At 37.1% G+C, this 15,127-nt stretch overlaps 1 protein-coding gene across 2 annotated transcripts in view; it reads right to left on the reverse strand.

Annotated features, from left to right (window-relative positions):
* Piezo2 (piezo-type mechanosensitive ion channel component 2) overlaps positions 1-15,127 on the reverse strand; it is a 427,547-nt gene that overhangs the window by 51,178 nt on the left and 361,242 nt on the right. For both annotated transcript variants that reach the window (XM_013035844.1, XM_013035843.1), the window contains 6 exons: positions 14,955-15,114; positions 12,638-12,727; positions 11,559-11,680; positions 10,600-10,671; positions 6,323-6,429; positions 1,726-1,840 (listed from right to left, as the gene is read on the reverse strand). In XM_013035844.1, the coding sequence (XP_012891298.1) occupies positions 1,726-1,840; positions 6,323-6,429; positions 10,600-10,671; positions 11,559-11,680; positions 12,638-12,727; positions 14,955-15,114 (666 nt within the window). The remainder of the gene's footprint in view (positions 1-1,725; positions 1,841-6,322; positions 6,430-10,599; positions 10,672-11,558; positions 11,681-12,637; positions 12,728-14,954; positions 15,115-15,127) is intronic.

Raw genomic sequence — 15,127 nt, forward strand, 5'->3', positions numbered from 1 at the left:
TTTTTTCTTTTTGCTTATGTGGTGCTGAGGAATCGAACCCAGGGCCTCAGGCATGCAAGGCAAGCGCTCTACCACTGAGCCACCTTCCCAGCCCTCTTGTATTATTATTGAGGATACTCAGCCTTGAGTTGACAGCGTGTGTGTGTGTGTGTGTGTGTGTGTGTGTGTGTGTGTGTGTGTGTAGCCCAGTGAGAGTTCAGGAGCCAAAAGTAGAGAACATGCTACCAACATCAAATTCATCATGCCAATATGTATATTAACACACTTCAAAGGTGAAAAATATTCCAAACTACAACAAAAACACTAAAAATAAAATTAAAACTCAATAAGTACATTCAGGACACTTTGGGACACTTGTTTACAGATCTGTGAACTGTTTTTATGCATTCCTTTACTGGGTTGATAAAATCAACTTTATGAACATAATGAGAAAACTAACCTTTTTGGTCAGATAGTTTCTAACTGCTATTTTTATTTCATCTTAAAGCAGGCATGTTAGTATTTCCAACACTCAGGGTGTTTAAAGCCAGCCAGATATGGACTGTTATTATACTTAGATGTGAATACTGCTTTGCCTGAGGCCCCTCTTGCGTGGGTATGACAGCTCTGGGTCTTACCAACTCCTAATACTAATCCTTACTGTGATATAGGGAATGAAATGATCAATCCTGAATGTACTTATTGTGTTTTAACTTTATTTTTAGTGTTTTTGTTGTAGTTTGGAATATTTTCACCTTAGAAGTGTGTTAATATACATATTGGCATGATGAATTTGATGTTGGTAGTGTGTTCTCTACTTTTGGCTCCTGAAGTCTCACTGGGCTACACACACACACACACACACACACACACACACACACACACACACACACACACGATATCAACTCAAGGCTAGTACTCTGCCATTTAGTCTACACCTCTACTTCTGGCTTTTTGATAGCGGTAAGAATCTCATGGACTTTTCCGTCCTGCTGGATTCAAACCATGAGCTTCAGATCTCAGCTACCTGGGTAGCTAGGATTATAGGTAAGTAGTACCTGTCTACTTGCCCTTTCTTTTTAGATGAAACTGACAAGGTTTTGTCTTTTCATTGACTATTTGTAAAAAAAAAATCTTTTAACTTAATGATCAGGCATTGTCTTGTATCTCTTTTTTATTATTTAATGTCACCTAAAACTTAAGTTTATCCTTCTATTTTCTTTGGGTTAATTTTGATCTTCTCTCCCTACTTTATGGTTTCTTATTTTATTGTTTTTGTGTTGTTACTAGGGCTTAAACTCAGGGTCTGGGTGCTGTCCCTGAGCTTTTCTGCACAAGGCTAGAGCTCTATCACTTGAGCCGCAGCTCTGTTTCTGGATTTTTGTCTGTTTTGTGGTTAATTTAAAGCCTATCTAGGCTGGCTTTGAGCCATGATTCTTAGAGCTCAGCCTCCTTAACAGCTAGGATTAAAGGCGTGAGACATAGGTTCCTGGGCTCATCCCATTTTATAATGCTTATCTTAATTTAAATTCACAGATTAATGTATACCAATGGTCAGCTATGAGAAATTAAGGACAAACAAAGCTTTCTGTCCTCTATGGAGCAAAGAACAAGTCCCCTGAATCTTCTGTCCTTCTGTGCTCTCCCTTTCCATGAGGTCACAGACCTCATGGAATGCTGGTGGAAATGCTGGTGGAAATGCTGGTGGAAATGCTGGTTGTGAATTGAATCCTGCTCAACACTCACCCTCCCCGGATCCTTTACGCCTCCGTTTTTGTTCTTCTCTCTCAGACTTCCTTTTCTCTTTCCGCCTCTGCCGCAGTGCTGTTTTAGGATCTGTGATCCAGGCTTGATAAACAAACTGAGACAAGAAATTGCAATTATGTTCTGACATTTTAATAATCTCAAATGAAAGGTGACCTACACCATACTTCCTAGCTTTAAGAAATATTATTTTTTTCTCCCAATACAAATTAAACATCCCTCCTTCACCTGTATATGCTCAGCTGATCTTGGCTATTTTTGTTATCATGAGATATATATGAAAACAGATACTGTGGGAATATATTTCATTTGATGTCACAGATGATCCTGACACAAACTCTGGATATATACCAACCATCAGTTATCCCAAAAATCCCTAAATACTCTGACACTTGTGTTACTCAATTATGGATTCTCTTTGCACTACACAACATGGAATACACAGGATGTCTCACTCAGCTTATTAGTTTTTCCATTCAAAAACAAACATCTTATTTACTTTGAGAAAATAGTTTTTACATTCGATACTCTCCTTGAATAATAGCTATTACCAGCAAGTTGAAAATGAGTTTGTGGATTGATTAGTATCTTGAGAGGAGAAATATGGTAGCATTGCCATTAGTTAGTTATTCCAGGATGGTATGGAAAGAAAACTGTGGTGCTTAGGTTGCAATCAAGAGCAGAAAACAGTTGCATCAATATCTTAGAACAAGTAGTTAGGAAAGAGCAAGTTCTGTAAAGCCCACCCACCAAAGCATGCAGAAGAAACAAAACAAAACCTGACACACAAACAAGCCAGCTGAAAACCATCAAGCCAAGCAGACATGCTGTACATGCACCTCAAACACCTGGGTCTCAGGGAAGCTGGCTTTTCCATTATAATGATGAGATTGAAGAAATAGTCTCAGGTTCTTATGACTCAGACACTGTAATTTTGTCCTATACTATTAACAGATTGTTGAAATATTTGAAAAACACAGAAAAAGTCAACTATTGGCATTGTGATATTTGTAGAAAACAGATTCAACTTTTCCACAGACAGACATGAAGAGATTGTAAATTAATTAGAAATTTCTCACTGATAGAAATCTAAATTGTACAGGAAGGTTACCCAAATACCCAGATGGTATTATTTCTGGATGTTATTTCCAGGAAGAAAAAAAATCATTCTAGTTCATGTGAAAAAAAATGTATGTAAGGAAATGAGAAGATAAACTAGAATATAAAGGACCATAGAAAGGAATTTTTGGCAGAAGCTTACTGAACATGTTAATTGGGAATTCTATCAAGAACATCTTTCAGGTTTAGTACTTTTAAAAAGCAGACTTGCTTCAGCACAGTACCAGTTGTGTTGAAGGGATTTGAACATAAAACATTTGCAGGCTTAAGAACATCTGGTGACATTTCCTTTAAACCAAGTATTATTACAATATTGTTTCAGATAATAAAAGAATCCTCAAAATAGGAAGCAAGAACAAATTAGGATTTGTGAATGCAGCAGACACACAAGTTGTAGGAAATCTTTTGCTCTGAAGAAAAAGCCAGTAAAAGAGGGAGAGGGGAAGTCCAGAGAGGATGGTTTAAGGACAGAGTATACAGGGAAGGTTCCATTAACATCTTGACATTTGATTTCTGAGTGACTAAAGCCTATCAGTATAGTCTCCCTGAGGTGAATATTTAGATTAGTGAGTACAGGAGAAGTGACCTAGAGGGACAATCATGTGGAAACTTTTCCCTAGGTTGGCATTTTGAATACCAACCACATTACAGTTCTAGGAGCTTTAGTTTTGCTGTTGTCTACTTTTAAATGCTGATAAGCAGAGGCAGGCAGGGGTTCCAGTCTTTAGTTGGGTCAAGAAACGGAGACATTTACTGAACTTCCTAATTATTATTTGGCAACTCTAATACGTCTTACCCAACTTGACAAGTCCATGTGAGGGGCTAGAGTGGAGGTGAGGTGAGTGGAGGTGGGAAGTCAAGAGGTTTTATGGGGAGTCAGATGGTGCCAGGGGAAGCCAGGGAGAGTCAGGCTCTCACAACACTAACCAAAAGCTTAAAGACTCATGGATATGTATAAGCAACTATTAATGTGTGCCCCTGATTTTAGTTTTACTTTTTATCTTACATGACTTCATCTTAAATTTTATCACTTTTATTGTAGGGAATGGCATTTATTTCTACTGAAAAATGATGGGGCAGATAAAAACATTTATTCTTCAAAATGTTATGCAGTGGAGATCCTTTACTGAAATTGGTGATGTTTCCTAGTTTGTCTTTTAATGCAAATGTGACCAGTACTGTCTTTATCAATATCATCATTCTTTAGATTTTTTATTAGTAAGTAGGGGGATAGTTATATAGAATCTTCTCATTTTTAAACTAAGGATTAGAGAATCATACAGTGGTGTACTGGAGGGAAGTGGAGGCTCGTGGGAGCCACCGCAATGACTTTTCAACTATAGCCAGTCTCCTGGGTTTAAGTCTGAAAGGCATCTGGAGGGTTGGCCTTGGCTGCTCCACACTTTCACCTGTTGAATCACATCAGTTGTTTCAGGATCCCAGGTAAAATGTGAGATGCACAGGTCTATGTCACTATTGCTATCTCTTGTTTAACATAGGAGTATAACAAACTGAAAAGTTTTTAGAAGAAACTCTTTTAGAGTTTTCAGAGGACAAATATCTGATAAAATATAAGCAGAGTTATATGTTACTTTTTATTTTTAATAATATGAAGTAAACTACAGTTCAGGTAGCTGAATAACTTCTATTGTGCATCAATCAGATGAATTTTTTAAATACTTTTTTCAAAAATGCATGGGCATTAGGGCTATTCAGACTATTCACAGCTGAGCAATCTAGACAAGCTATACTCAAGACCTGGACAGTCAGAGCCAGTTAGGGAAGATAGAGAGTCAGAAGCCAGGCAGAAGTTGGAACCAAATTAGTCTTTTATTAGCTTATCCAGATTTTTGTTTTACCAGCTTTCTGAGAAAAAATTATTATGTTTTATTCATCATAACTGATGCATGCAATCAGAGGTGACCATTTTAAAATGAGATGTAACTTACGCGAAACTATGAGAAGAAAAAGTAGATTTGGATCTGCATTTTTTCTTTCTATTTTTTCAGTAGTCTTTGAGGTCCAATAAGAAATGTGGCTTCTATGAAGTCTTTTTGGAAAGCTTTCCTAATATTTCACAATCTTACAATTCCTTCATTGTATGATCTATAGAACAGAGAAAATGCAGATCCCGGGATATGTTTTTTCTAAAGTTCTACAGAGCAGAGAATTACACACTACATGTCAGTAAAACAGGAAATACCTTTGCAGCTCTGATTAAATATTGAAGAATAGTTTTGGGAAGTTTTATGACAGACTTTGGCAAGGCTAAAATGGCTGAGGCAAACTTCCCAATAGCTCTCTACAAAGAAGGACAAAGCAAGAGTAATTAGTAGAAAAAAAACCCAAAAACTAATCATTTAATATATGCTGTCTTATGAGTTTGTCTCTAATAATTAAGATCAATGATGTCCAAATGTCCCAGCCATAGAAACTAGAATAAAATGTGTTGCACTTGTCTAGGAATAAAAAATGCAGTCAGTCATGGCATATGATCCATACAGAGTGAAGATGGTCCATTTCTCTTCTTACTGAGGAGTGCTTAGAACAAAACTCATTAAAAGAAAAATAAACAAGTTGAGTCAGTAGTATTTGGCAGAGCAGCTGCATTCATGCATACAAACATGAAACATATACCAAGAAACATACACAGGGAGGAGTAGAGCCAGGGAGGTGAATCAAGGAGTCTCTAGGAATAATTTAGTTCTTCAAGATTGTGGGGAAGGCACGTGGGTGCAAGCTGCCCATTTACAAAGGCCTGGCCAACAAGATGATGTTGCTTTTATCACAGTTGATATTGCTTTTAACCAGGTGGATTACATTTGAGGTGCCCTAGCCTCTTAAGAAATGAGAATTAACTGTCCTAGTCTGTGGCCCACTGGAAAGGGAAACATATCCCAGGTTTTTATCTCCCATGTGACCTTGGTTGAAAAGCCTGGTCTTTAACAAGCATGGATTATGTATTCTAATTCTGAGCTGAAGAACAAGAACTGAGGAGACAGCATGTTCTAAAACAGTGAGAGTTCAGCTGCAAAGATCAGAACTTCACTGACTTATTACCTCAATACAGTCTCAAATCTTTAGCCCTACAAGTAAACTGAATTTCACAATCAGCTAGTTCATATATTGAAATGTAAGTCCATTCAATGAATCCAAAGCAGTGCCAAGGACTTCACCTCTTACTTGCAACAGCAACAATAAAACAAACAAAGGTCACCTGGTGAACTTCTATTTTAATGTGTATGAACATGTTTTGATGCCAGAGAACAAAGACCTGCCTGAACACTTGCAAATAAATGTGCAGCTTAATTAGAAATAATCAATTTACGATGTCAGTCAGCATCTTCTGAGAGCTGGGACATATGCATACATCAGAAGTAACCTAGGCTTGCAATTCAGATGTGTCCATTAAAGAAGTTCCAACTAGCAAAGGGCATCACTTCCCCAACCCCACAATTACCTGGAAGGCTGACTTCCGTGGAGGCTCTTCATCTTCCTTCTTTAATTCTTCCTCTTCTTCCTCTTCACTATCCGTCTCAAACAAATAATAATCTCCACTCCTGACCACTATGTGAAACAAAATATTTGCTTATTTCTTGGAAGAGATATGAGAAATTGGGGACTTATTAATGAAATGCCCCCTCAAGATATGCAAATGGTCACCAAAAAAGGACCACAGGAAGAGATGTCAGCAGGGAGGAAAGTACAAGAGATGACAAGAGGCTGTCCAGGATAGGGCCGCATGGTGTGGATGTGTCTGAGTCCACAGAGTATGTGGCCTTGTCTGTGCCAAGTAAGAAGATTGGAATTAACCATTCTTGGGTTGACCTGGTGGTTTTTTCCCCTTTGTCATAAGTTTTACATGGCTGAATCTGCTCAACTGTGCAGCAATCAGTTTTGTTACTGAGATGCTAAAATAATTGATAGCTATTGTTTCATAATTTTGGTCATTTAGACAAGGCCAGAGTGAAGTGGAAGACATTGTCTGTTATAGGTAAGCCAATTGGAGTGGTTCAGGAGCCAGATCAGTACCACCAACCTTCTACTTCACTTTACACTTTGTAGACCTAGCTTCTCCACATCACATGTGAGACAACATATATGACAAGACATTTGAAAGAGTTAAAACAACAACAACAACAATATTGGCACAAGGAGGAAATGAGTAGATAACATTTAAAATAAAACAGGAAACAATGACAACAACAGAAATATGACTACCACTGCACCAGCTTTTCTACCTATAGCTATGGGACCAACAGGATGGCAGAAACGATCCACAGAGATTAGCTCTGTTAGGCTCTTGGTCAACAAGCCACTCCCTGGAGCCTAATGGAATTCAAGAAAAAAAATTCTACTGACCATAAGCTACAAAGCACAGTGTGGACTGCTTCTGCCTAGTCTCACTTTCCCTTCCAGAAAACGGTGACTGTGTCAAGTTGGGAGCTGAGAAAGTGGGGATGTCCAGAGATTTTTAAAGAGATTTCAAAAACCCAATCATTATTAATTTGATGGGGATTGCAAGTTTATTTGAGAAAGTATACCCAGCATGTACATTTCTTATGCTATAAGAACTGTACTACCACTTCAGGAAAACATTCATATTTTTCTAATTATATTTAGGTTTCCAAAGCTAAGGCACCCATCTTTTAGGTGTGGTATTTTAAGTATCTTTTGGCCTTACATTTCATAAGGTAATGGGAAACCTTGGCTTGCTTAAAATTAGTTGCTTGGCTTATTACTACACATGGTCAAAAGTCCAGCGATTTTGCCCATGATTTCAGATGACTCTGAAGCCTCCTTTTCATTGAAGATGCAGAGTGAATGAATTGGGCCTTATATCCTTGAACAGAAACACTGTAATTCATTATTTTTATTCTGAAGAACAAACCAGGCCCAGAGTACTGAGTCCAGGCCTGAGGAAATAAATGCAATATAACATAAGGTAAGAATAAGCGAGAACAAACCAAAGTTCTAGCAATACATTTGACATAGAGGAAGACCATGAAAGTAATGCCTTCATGTAAGCTGAGACACTCACAGGAGAGTTACATGGACTACTCTCACATGGTCATTCAGGAGAAACACGGATTATGATAGGATGGAACATTTTACCCTCATTATAGGCATTGAAATCAATCAACAGCTAAGTGTATTCAATCATACCTTCTTTTATATATACATGAGCTCACCTCAAGCATTGATTTTTATCATTAGAGATGTAACCAATTTATTACACAAGTGGTATTAGCACACTAAGAAAAGATGTTCTTTTAAAAGTCTTATGACTTTATAAAATGTCATTAGGACAAAGCTTAAAAAAAAGAATGGAGAATCGTTTCTCATGTGGCATCTGCTCACATGTAAGGCCAGCCAGTAGCCCGGGTCTATATGCATACATTGCAGGGATATAAAGGTTATCGCTGTATCATTAGTGGGACATTATTTGTTAAATATTACCACTTGCTTCTTGAGAAACCTTTCCCTTTATTTCACTTACTTAACAGTAAAACAAGGCTTGCCATTAATTTCAGAAGTACAGAATTAATACCATTAATTTCAGAAGTACAGAATTGATATGGGTAAAAATCACACTGAATTGGAAGGTATCATTGAACAGCAATAATGCAATCCTATGTGTGTACAAAGGTATGGAATCAGGGGCTTTGGCATCTAAAGACCATGCTAAGATCTTCACTGCTGACCAACAGCATCAATACATGGTAACACTGTGACACCAGCAACAAACTTATATTGATACTCCAACTACACTTTTCCTTAGTTTGAGAGCCCAGCCCAGTCATTCAACAGATCAGAATAAGGGTTTTTAACAAAATTCTTCTAGATCTGATGGTAATTTCTGGAACCCCATCAAAGATTATAAAAGGTAGACTATATTCTTCCCTTGTGTTCTTCTTTAGATTGTAAAAGAAAATATATTTTGCAGTTCAAAATATAATTCCAAACCATGAATTACACACATTTCTGCATTATTGTACCATCAAGTATTATAACAAAGCACATTTAGTTTTAATGTGTCTTCAAGAACTTGATATAATGAGGGTGAAATGAGTCATATAATCTAACATTAATAACCTTCATAGGAAGTTCTTTAAGCTATTTCCAACTTGAAAGGTGATTCTCAAAGACCATATCCAATTCCTTTGAAAATACAATGTTTAGATGCAAAAAGGAAAGACAACTAAAGTGATTGCAATGGGGATATACCTTAGCTGAAAGGACAAAGCGTTCAATAGGACATGATTGTGAAATGGATAGGTCTTACTAACTAGCAGAGGTCCTTTAAAAACAGAAAAGTAAGCACAGTTTACTTGTGACTTGACAGGAACAGGCAGTTAGCTCAGTCTGTTACCATATTGGTAGTCTAACTATTGTGCCAATAACAGTTAATGGAAGAATTACACTTGTTTTCAACTTGAACTCTAGCCTTTTGACCTGTGCAGAAAACTAAATAAAACTCTTTAGAACTCACTTTTTGTCATGTTAAATTTCAATATTGGGGATTAAATTTTATTATATCTAGATATAATAAGCAATATTTCAAGTATTTTTTTCATTACACTAGCTTGCTGATTGTAGAAAATTACTTTTGGGGTGAGAGAGGCCCAAACAAGATCTATGTGATACTAAGAATTAGGCATGGGAAATATTACCATTGATAATTTTCTAATGATATCTATTAGTAGGATCTTTCCCACCACTCCATGAGTTCATGTGTTTTGGTGACATTCCTTGTCTAATGGAATATAGCATATGATAAAAAGACTGAAGACATGACAATCAATTTTTAAATAATGATTATTCAATAGTCTAATATAATTAAGGAAGGTTACACTGAATTGGGTCACTCCATTGTAAAGACAGTGGCCAATATTGCTAATTTCTTTGCTTAGCAGAACCATTACAGCCAGTGATTTCTCTAGTTCATAGTTCATTTTTTATAATCAGAGAGGAAATACACTACTACGTGGCTATCTAGCTCTGCTTTTCTTTTTCTTCCTTTCTTTCTTTTCTTTTTGTTGTTGTTGTTGTGAATTGGTCACTTGTGAGTCTCAGGTGGTTCTGAGGCTGTGCCACAGCTCGACATGGGTGTTTGGTTCAGTTTTATAGCCATTTTGAGACTGGACAGGAGGCAAAGTGAGCTTCTATTGCTGAAAGTTAGTGCTCTATCACTTGAGCTAGAGCTCCACTTCCAGATTTTTTGTGGAGGTAGTTTACTGGAAAGAAGAGTCTCATGGACTTTCCTGCCCAAACTGGCTTTGAACCATGATCCTCAGATTTCAGCCTCCTGAGTTGCTAGGATTACAGGCATGAGCCACTGGCACTTGGTTGCAAACTCATTCTTTGTCATAAAACAAATACCAGAAGAGCTCTGGACTTCAAAACTAGATAGCATCATAATCAGTTCTTGCTTTCTGAGCCTATAAATGTGCTCAAGAGTCTGTAAGCCATATGTTGAGCTTTCTTCAACCAATTATATCTAGTTTTATTTTTCTATTATCTATTAGTATATTGGAATTATCTAATATCTCTAGAAGAATAGATCCATAGAACCTATAGACCCATTGATGCTGCAATTTTCCTACACTCCAACTCCCTATCAAGTCACAAGGGTCAAACCATGCATGGGATACACAGGTCATAGGGGAGCCTGAATTCTGGTCAAGGATATAAGGGTTAGAGTCAGTGAGATTGGAAGAGTATTGAGAAACCTACTGGAAGCATGATCAACCCAAGGCCGCCACCACTGCTTTTTTTTGCCCTTGGCTTTCTGTTTGTCTGCTTCTCCTAAAATAAAATATGTCCAAATATTAATTCTCATAAAGTGAGCAAACAAAATTTGAAACCACGTTTTAACAACTCAATTGTCAAATCTAGGTCAGTTGCAAAAGTACATCAGAGGTCAGGAAAAGGAACTATACTAAGGCTGAAAAGTATACATGTATTTTCACAAATTATTTTACCTCCAAATGGTTCAATAAAATAATTTGTTAAAATGCATGAATTCTAATGGCTAGAAAGTTATATGGTGATTATTTTAATGCATGGTTGAAAAATATAAAGTTACCAGTGATGAACAGATGCTATATACTGGAAAAATATCATACATTATTGTTTGATTCCCTTTGAACAAATAAGCATGCAAGCTTTGATAAGATTTAAAAAAACAGAAATCTTTAAACCTTGAGCTAGATAAAGTATCTCATTAGATATAATACATTATAAAGCTACAAATATATACTTCATCAGAGCTCTCACTGGAACAGGTAATCATTGATATTTTAGCTACCAATACTCAGAGGCCACATGGAATATGCATGCATATTTAATTTATTTAAAATTTATAGAAATCAAAAGCAGCCTATTTGACATATCTTCCTTAAACAAACACATTTAGCAAAACCATGCCAATTTCTTCAAAAATATGTCTTTAAGCTAAAGCTAGGCAATTTGCTCATTAAAGGCATCTTACCAAAGAAGATACTTGTAAAATTATTCATTCATTAAATATAAGTCGATAAAACAAATAAAAATATCCCATGTACAGTAGGAAAGTAAAACTCGCAAAATTAAAAAAAACACATTGGTAATATTGACAGAAAGAAAAGTGAGCGAATATCATGCTTCTAGACCACGTCAGAGTACTTGAAGAAGAAGACAATGTCCCCACGTACTTTCATCATCTTCTTCAGAGAGCTTTTGGAGGTCCTGGCCTTCCCCTGACTCCTGGGTCAAGCTTAGCATCCTCTCCTTACCCTTTTTGTACTTCTGTTGCCTGGCTTTGATGCGATCCATTCTATAAAACAAAGCCATGTTAGTAGTGCCAAGAATACAGGCAGTTATTTTATGGCCAATGGACTTACACTTTTATATATATGTCTAAAATCATGAACAAAGTAGTCAACTTACTTCAAGAATTATGATGAGATTTATTGCTAATAAGCCATGAGATACATGTATTGTGTATAATATAACATTATATATTGTATTACATATTATATATTATGTAATCTATATAATCTACAAATATATAATAAATATATACATTATAAATATTACATATTACCTATTGTGTAATTCATATTGCTACTTCACACTTCACAGATGCTAGACTCAATATGACCCATAATGGTTAAGGTTTGGCATGCAATTTTTGATGTGCATTCACATCTTGTATCACAGCCAGTCTGAAATGCCATATCAGAAAATGCAAGTTCTTTATTTTTTCAAGTTTTGAATTCTTAAACAAGTGGAAAATTTTATCATGGTGCATTACAATATAGGCCTCTCTTATGAAAAGTGAGAAACACATTCTAAATGTTGGTTGAAATATGTTTTAACAACAGTTGCATGCACCATAATGCATTTCCATTATATATTTTTGCATATAACTCATACTTTTGTGAAAACAAACATGCCATGACATGATTTAATTTATATAAGGCTCTGCTTATCAGAAGGAAACTGAGATATAAATTCAGCATAATCTGAAGCTGTTACAAACTAGCTGTTCTTACAAACTAAAGGAACATTCCTGGTGAGCCGATTATTGAGCACTTCTATTTTCTTGGCCAAAGTGTCTAGGTTTGAAATTCTGTGGCCATCAGCTTTCAAACCTGGCCCCATATTCATAAGTGGTACCAGTCTTTGGAAGTTCCATTCATTGCTGAAAATTTCATCCTGAAAACATTCTTTTCAACCAAATTCTTGACTTTCCTGAGAGAAGAACAAGAATGAAGCAAGATATCCTTACTGTCTCTTCAGCTGATCCATAGACTTTTTCTCTTCCTCAATTCTTGCTTTCACAGCTTTCACGATTGTGGCCTGAAAGAGTTCAGCCCCTCTAAAGGGAGATAGGAAACAGAACCAATTAGTATTCCTGCCTGTGTTCACCTTCCTCTGAAAATGATAAGTAAGGGTTAGAAAGCATGGCTTCCCCTTATTGTTGGCTGACTGAAGTTTCCTGGCTGGAGGTTACCAACTAACTCCCTTCTGTGATGGTCACTGTCCCCCCCCCAAAAAAAAAAAAAGAAAATATAAAATGTGAAATTGTTAGGACCAGGTCAAAATTAAGCAGATAGGGTATTGATTAGACCAAAGAAAAAGGAAATTTAACTGGGATGAACAAGTCCCAGGTAACCTCAGAAACATAGGTAACAGACCCTGGGAATAGAAGATTGCAGTCTGACAGTTACTGAAACTTGACCATTTGTATTTGATTAAGAATAGGACCAGATGTTAAATTTCAAAGATAAATGACTGAGTAAAGAGTTAAGCAACAGGATGGCTGCTCTAGGCACCTGCACTTCTAAGGATGGCTTGTCTCACCTCTAGGCCATTTGGGGAACTATCAATGCTTTCTGCCATTTGGGGAGGTAATGTTTTCCTAAGGCTATGACATCTGTATGACATCTGTATTTCTCTAAAGCAGAGCCCTCCTAGCTCACACCCCACTGAGTCAGCTATCTGCACTTCAAAGGAAAGCTTGCCCCATCTCCAGGCTTTAGAGCTGGGTGCATAGCCCCCATCACCTGCCTAGGTACCAGGATGTCTGCAGGAAATAGTTAGGGCTCAGCCACCTTACTTTGCTTTGATGCCATTTGTAACTTGCTTCTTTGTCAATTATGAAACTGACACTGACCCCTGCGAGTGCTCCCCTCCCCGCCCCCCAGGATCTTGCCTTTAAATACCCTGACTTCATAGCTGGTTTTCACGTCTCCATAGTGGAGTTCAGATGTCATGGCTATTACAATGATTCTTAGCCCTATTGACTGAGTGTTGGTGGGTGATACCTTTTGCCACTGGGATATTTCACTTCTAGAAGCCCTTTCCTGGTGGATAAACAAGAAAATGCACCCAGGGAGCAAGTGGGCTGCTCACTACCCTGGGAGGCCAGTGAAGAGAAAATAGTATTTTCCAAAGAGCAACAAGTCTCTTTTAAAGGCATCCCAGAAATCATGCTTAAGCATTATACACCTGACCTTATTAGGGTTGCTGGGTCAGATGGTAGTTCTGTTTTGACCTCTTTGAGGAATCTCCATACTGTTTCCATAATGCCTACATTAATTCACTTCCCACCAACTGTGCATAAGGATTCCCTTCTCACTGTATCCTTATCAGAATTTATATATATATATAAATTAATATATATAAAATACACATAATGTATAATTATATATAAATTGGATAGTTATTTATGTGAATTATTATATATTTATATAGTAGTGTTCATTCTGATAGGGGTAAAATGATATTTTACTCTGGTTTTGATTTGCATTTTGTTGATTATTAATGATGGTAGGCATTGCTTTATATACTTGTTGGATTAAAAAAAAATCTTCCCCCCTCCCTCCCTTCCTTCTTTCCTTCCTCTTTTCCTCTCTTCCTCCCATCTTTCCCCTTTCCCTCACTCCCTCCCTCTTTCCCTTCCTTCCCTCCTGCCCTTTCTAGCTCTCTTCCAAATTAAGGTTTTGTACATGCTAAGCATGTGCCCTATCACTAAATTACACCTCAGCTTGAGTTTGCATATTTTCTTTTGTGAAATGTCTGTTCAGAATATTTTCTCACTGTTTTAATTGGAGTTTTAGTTAAGTTTTATCAGTTCCTTAGCACAAATTTTAAATTACAAGTTGGAGAAATGCACTACCAATAAGATATGTAAAGTAATAGGTAATAATGCTTCTCTCCACTGTCAGGAATTACTTCTTAAAATAGAGATAAGGAGAGGAAAGATGGACTGAACTCTGGACTTAGATGGCCTGTATTGCTCTGTTACTGTTGGAGGCCAGAATGGGCTGCTTCTAGTGAAGAGTGTCTATAGAGGGGCTCAACTATACTTGTGGACCACTTACCCATATCCTAAGTTTTTATAAAGTGTCACATTGTATTACTATGTCTATTTTAGATCCCAAAGCCCTGCTTCTAAATTTTTCTTGCCCTGATTTTCCTGGAAGGGGTTTCTAAATTTCTTGTGGGGTTTCCCAACAAATTCAAACAGAAAACATAGTGTAACATTCCTTTTTCTAAGTTTCCTAATAAAAACCACTGAGTCTCACCCATGTCTGACCTACCTTGAGGCCAGGATCTGTGAAGCTTTTATGTCTGCCACAACATGCAGGAAGTAGTAGCTCATGAAGACTCTTCTCTGCAGCAGAAGGAAGGCAAAGCAGATGCTATCCCAGATGATTCCTGCCTCTCCACTGGGCAACTTGCAAGATGAGTCCTCATTAGCTGTGGTAAGGCA

Source organism: Dipodomys ordii, unplaced genomic scaffold (genome assembly GCF_000151885.1).
Source record: "Dipodomys ordii isolate 6190 unplaced genomic scaffold, Dord_2.0 Scaffold226, whole genome shotgun sequence".
Taxonomy (NCBI): domain Eukaryota; kingdom Metazoa; phylum Chordata; class Mammalia; order Rodentia; family Heteromyidae; genus Dipodomys; species Dipodomys ordii.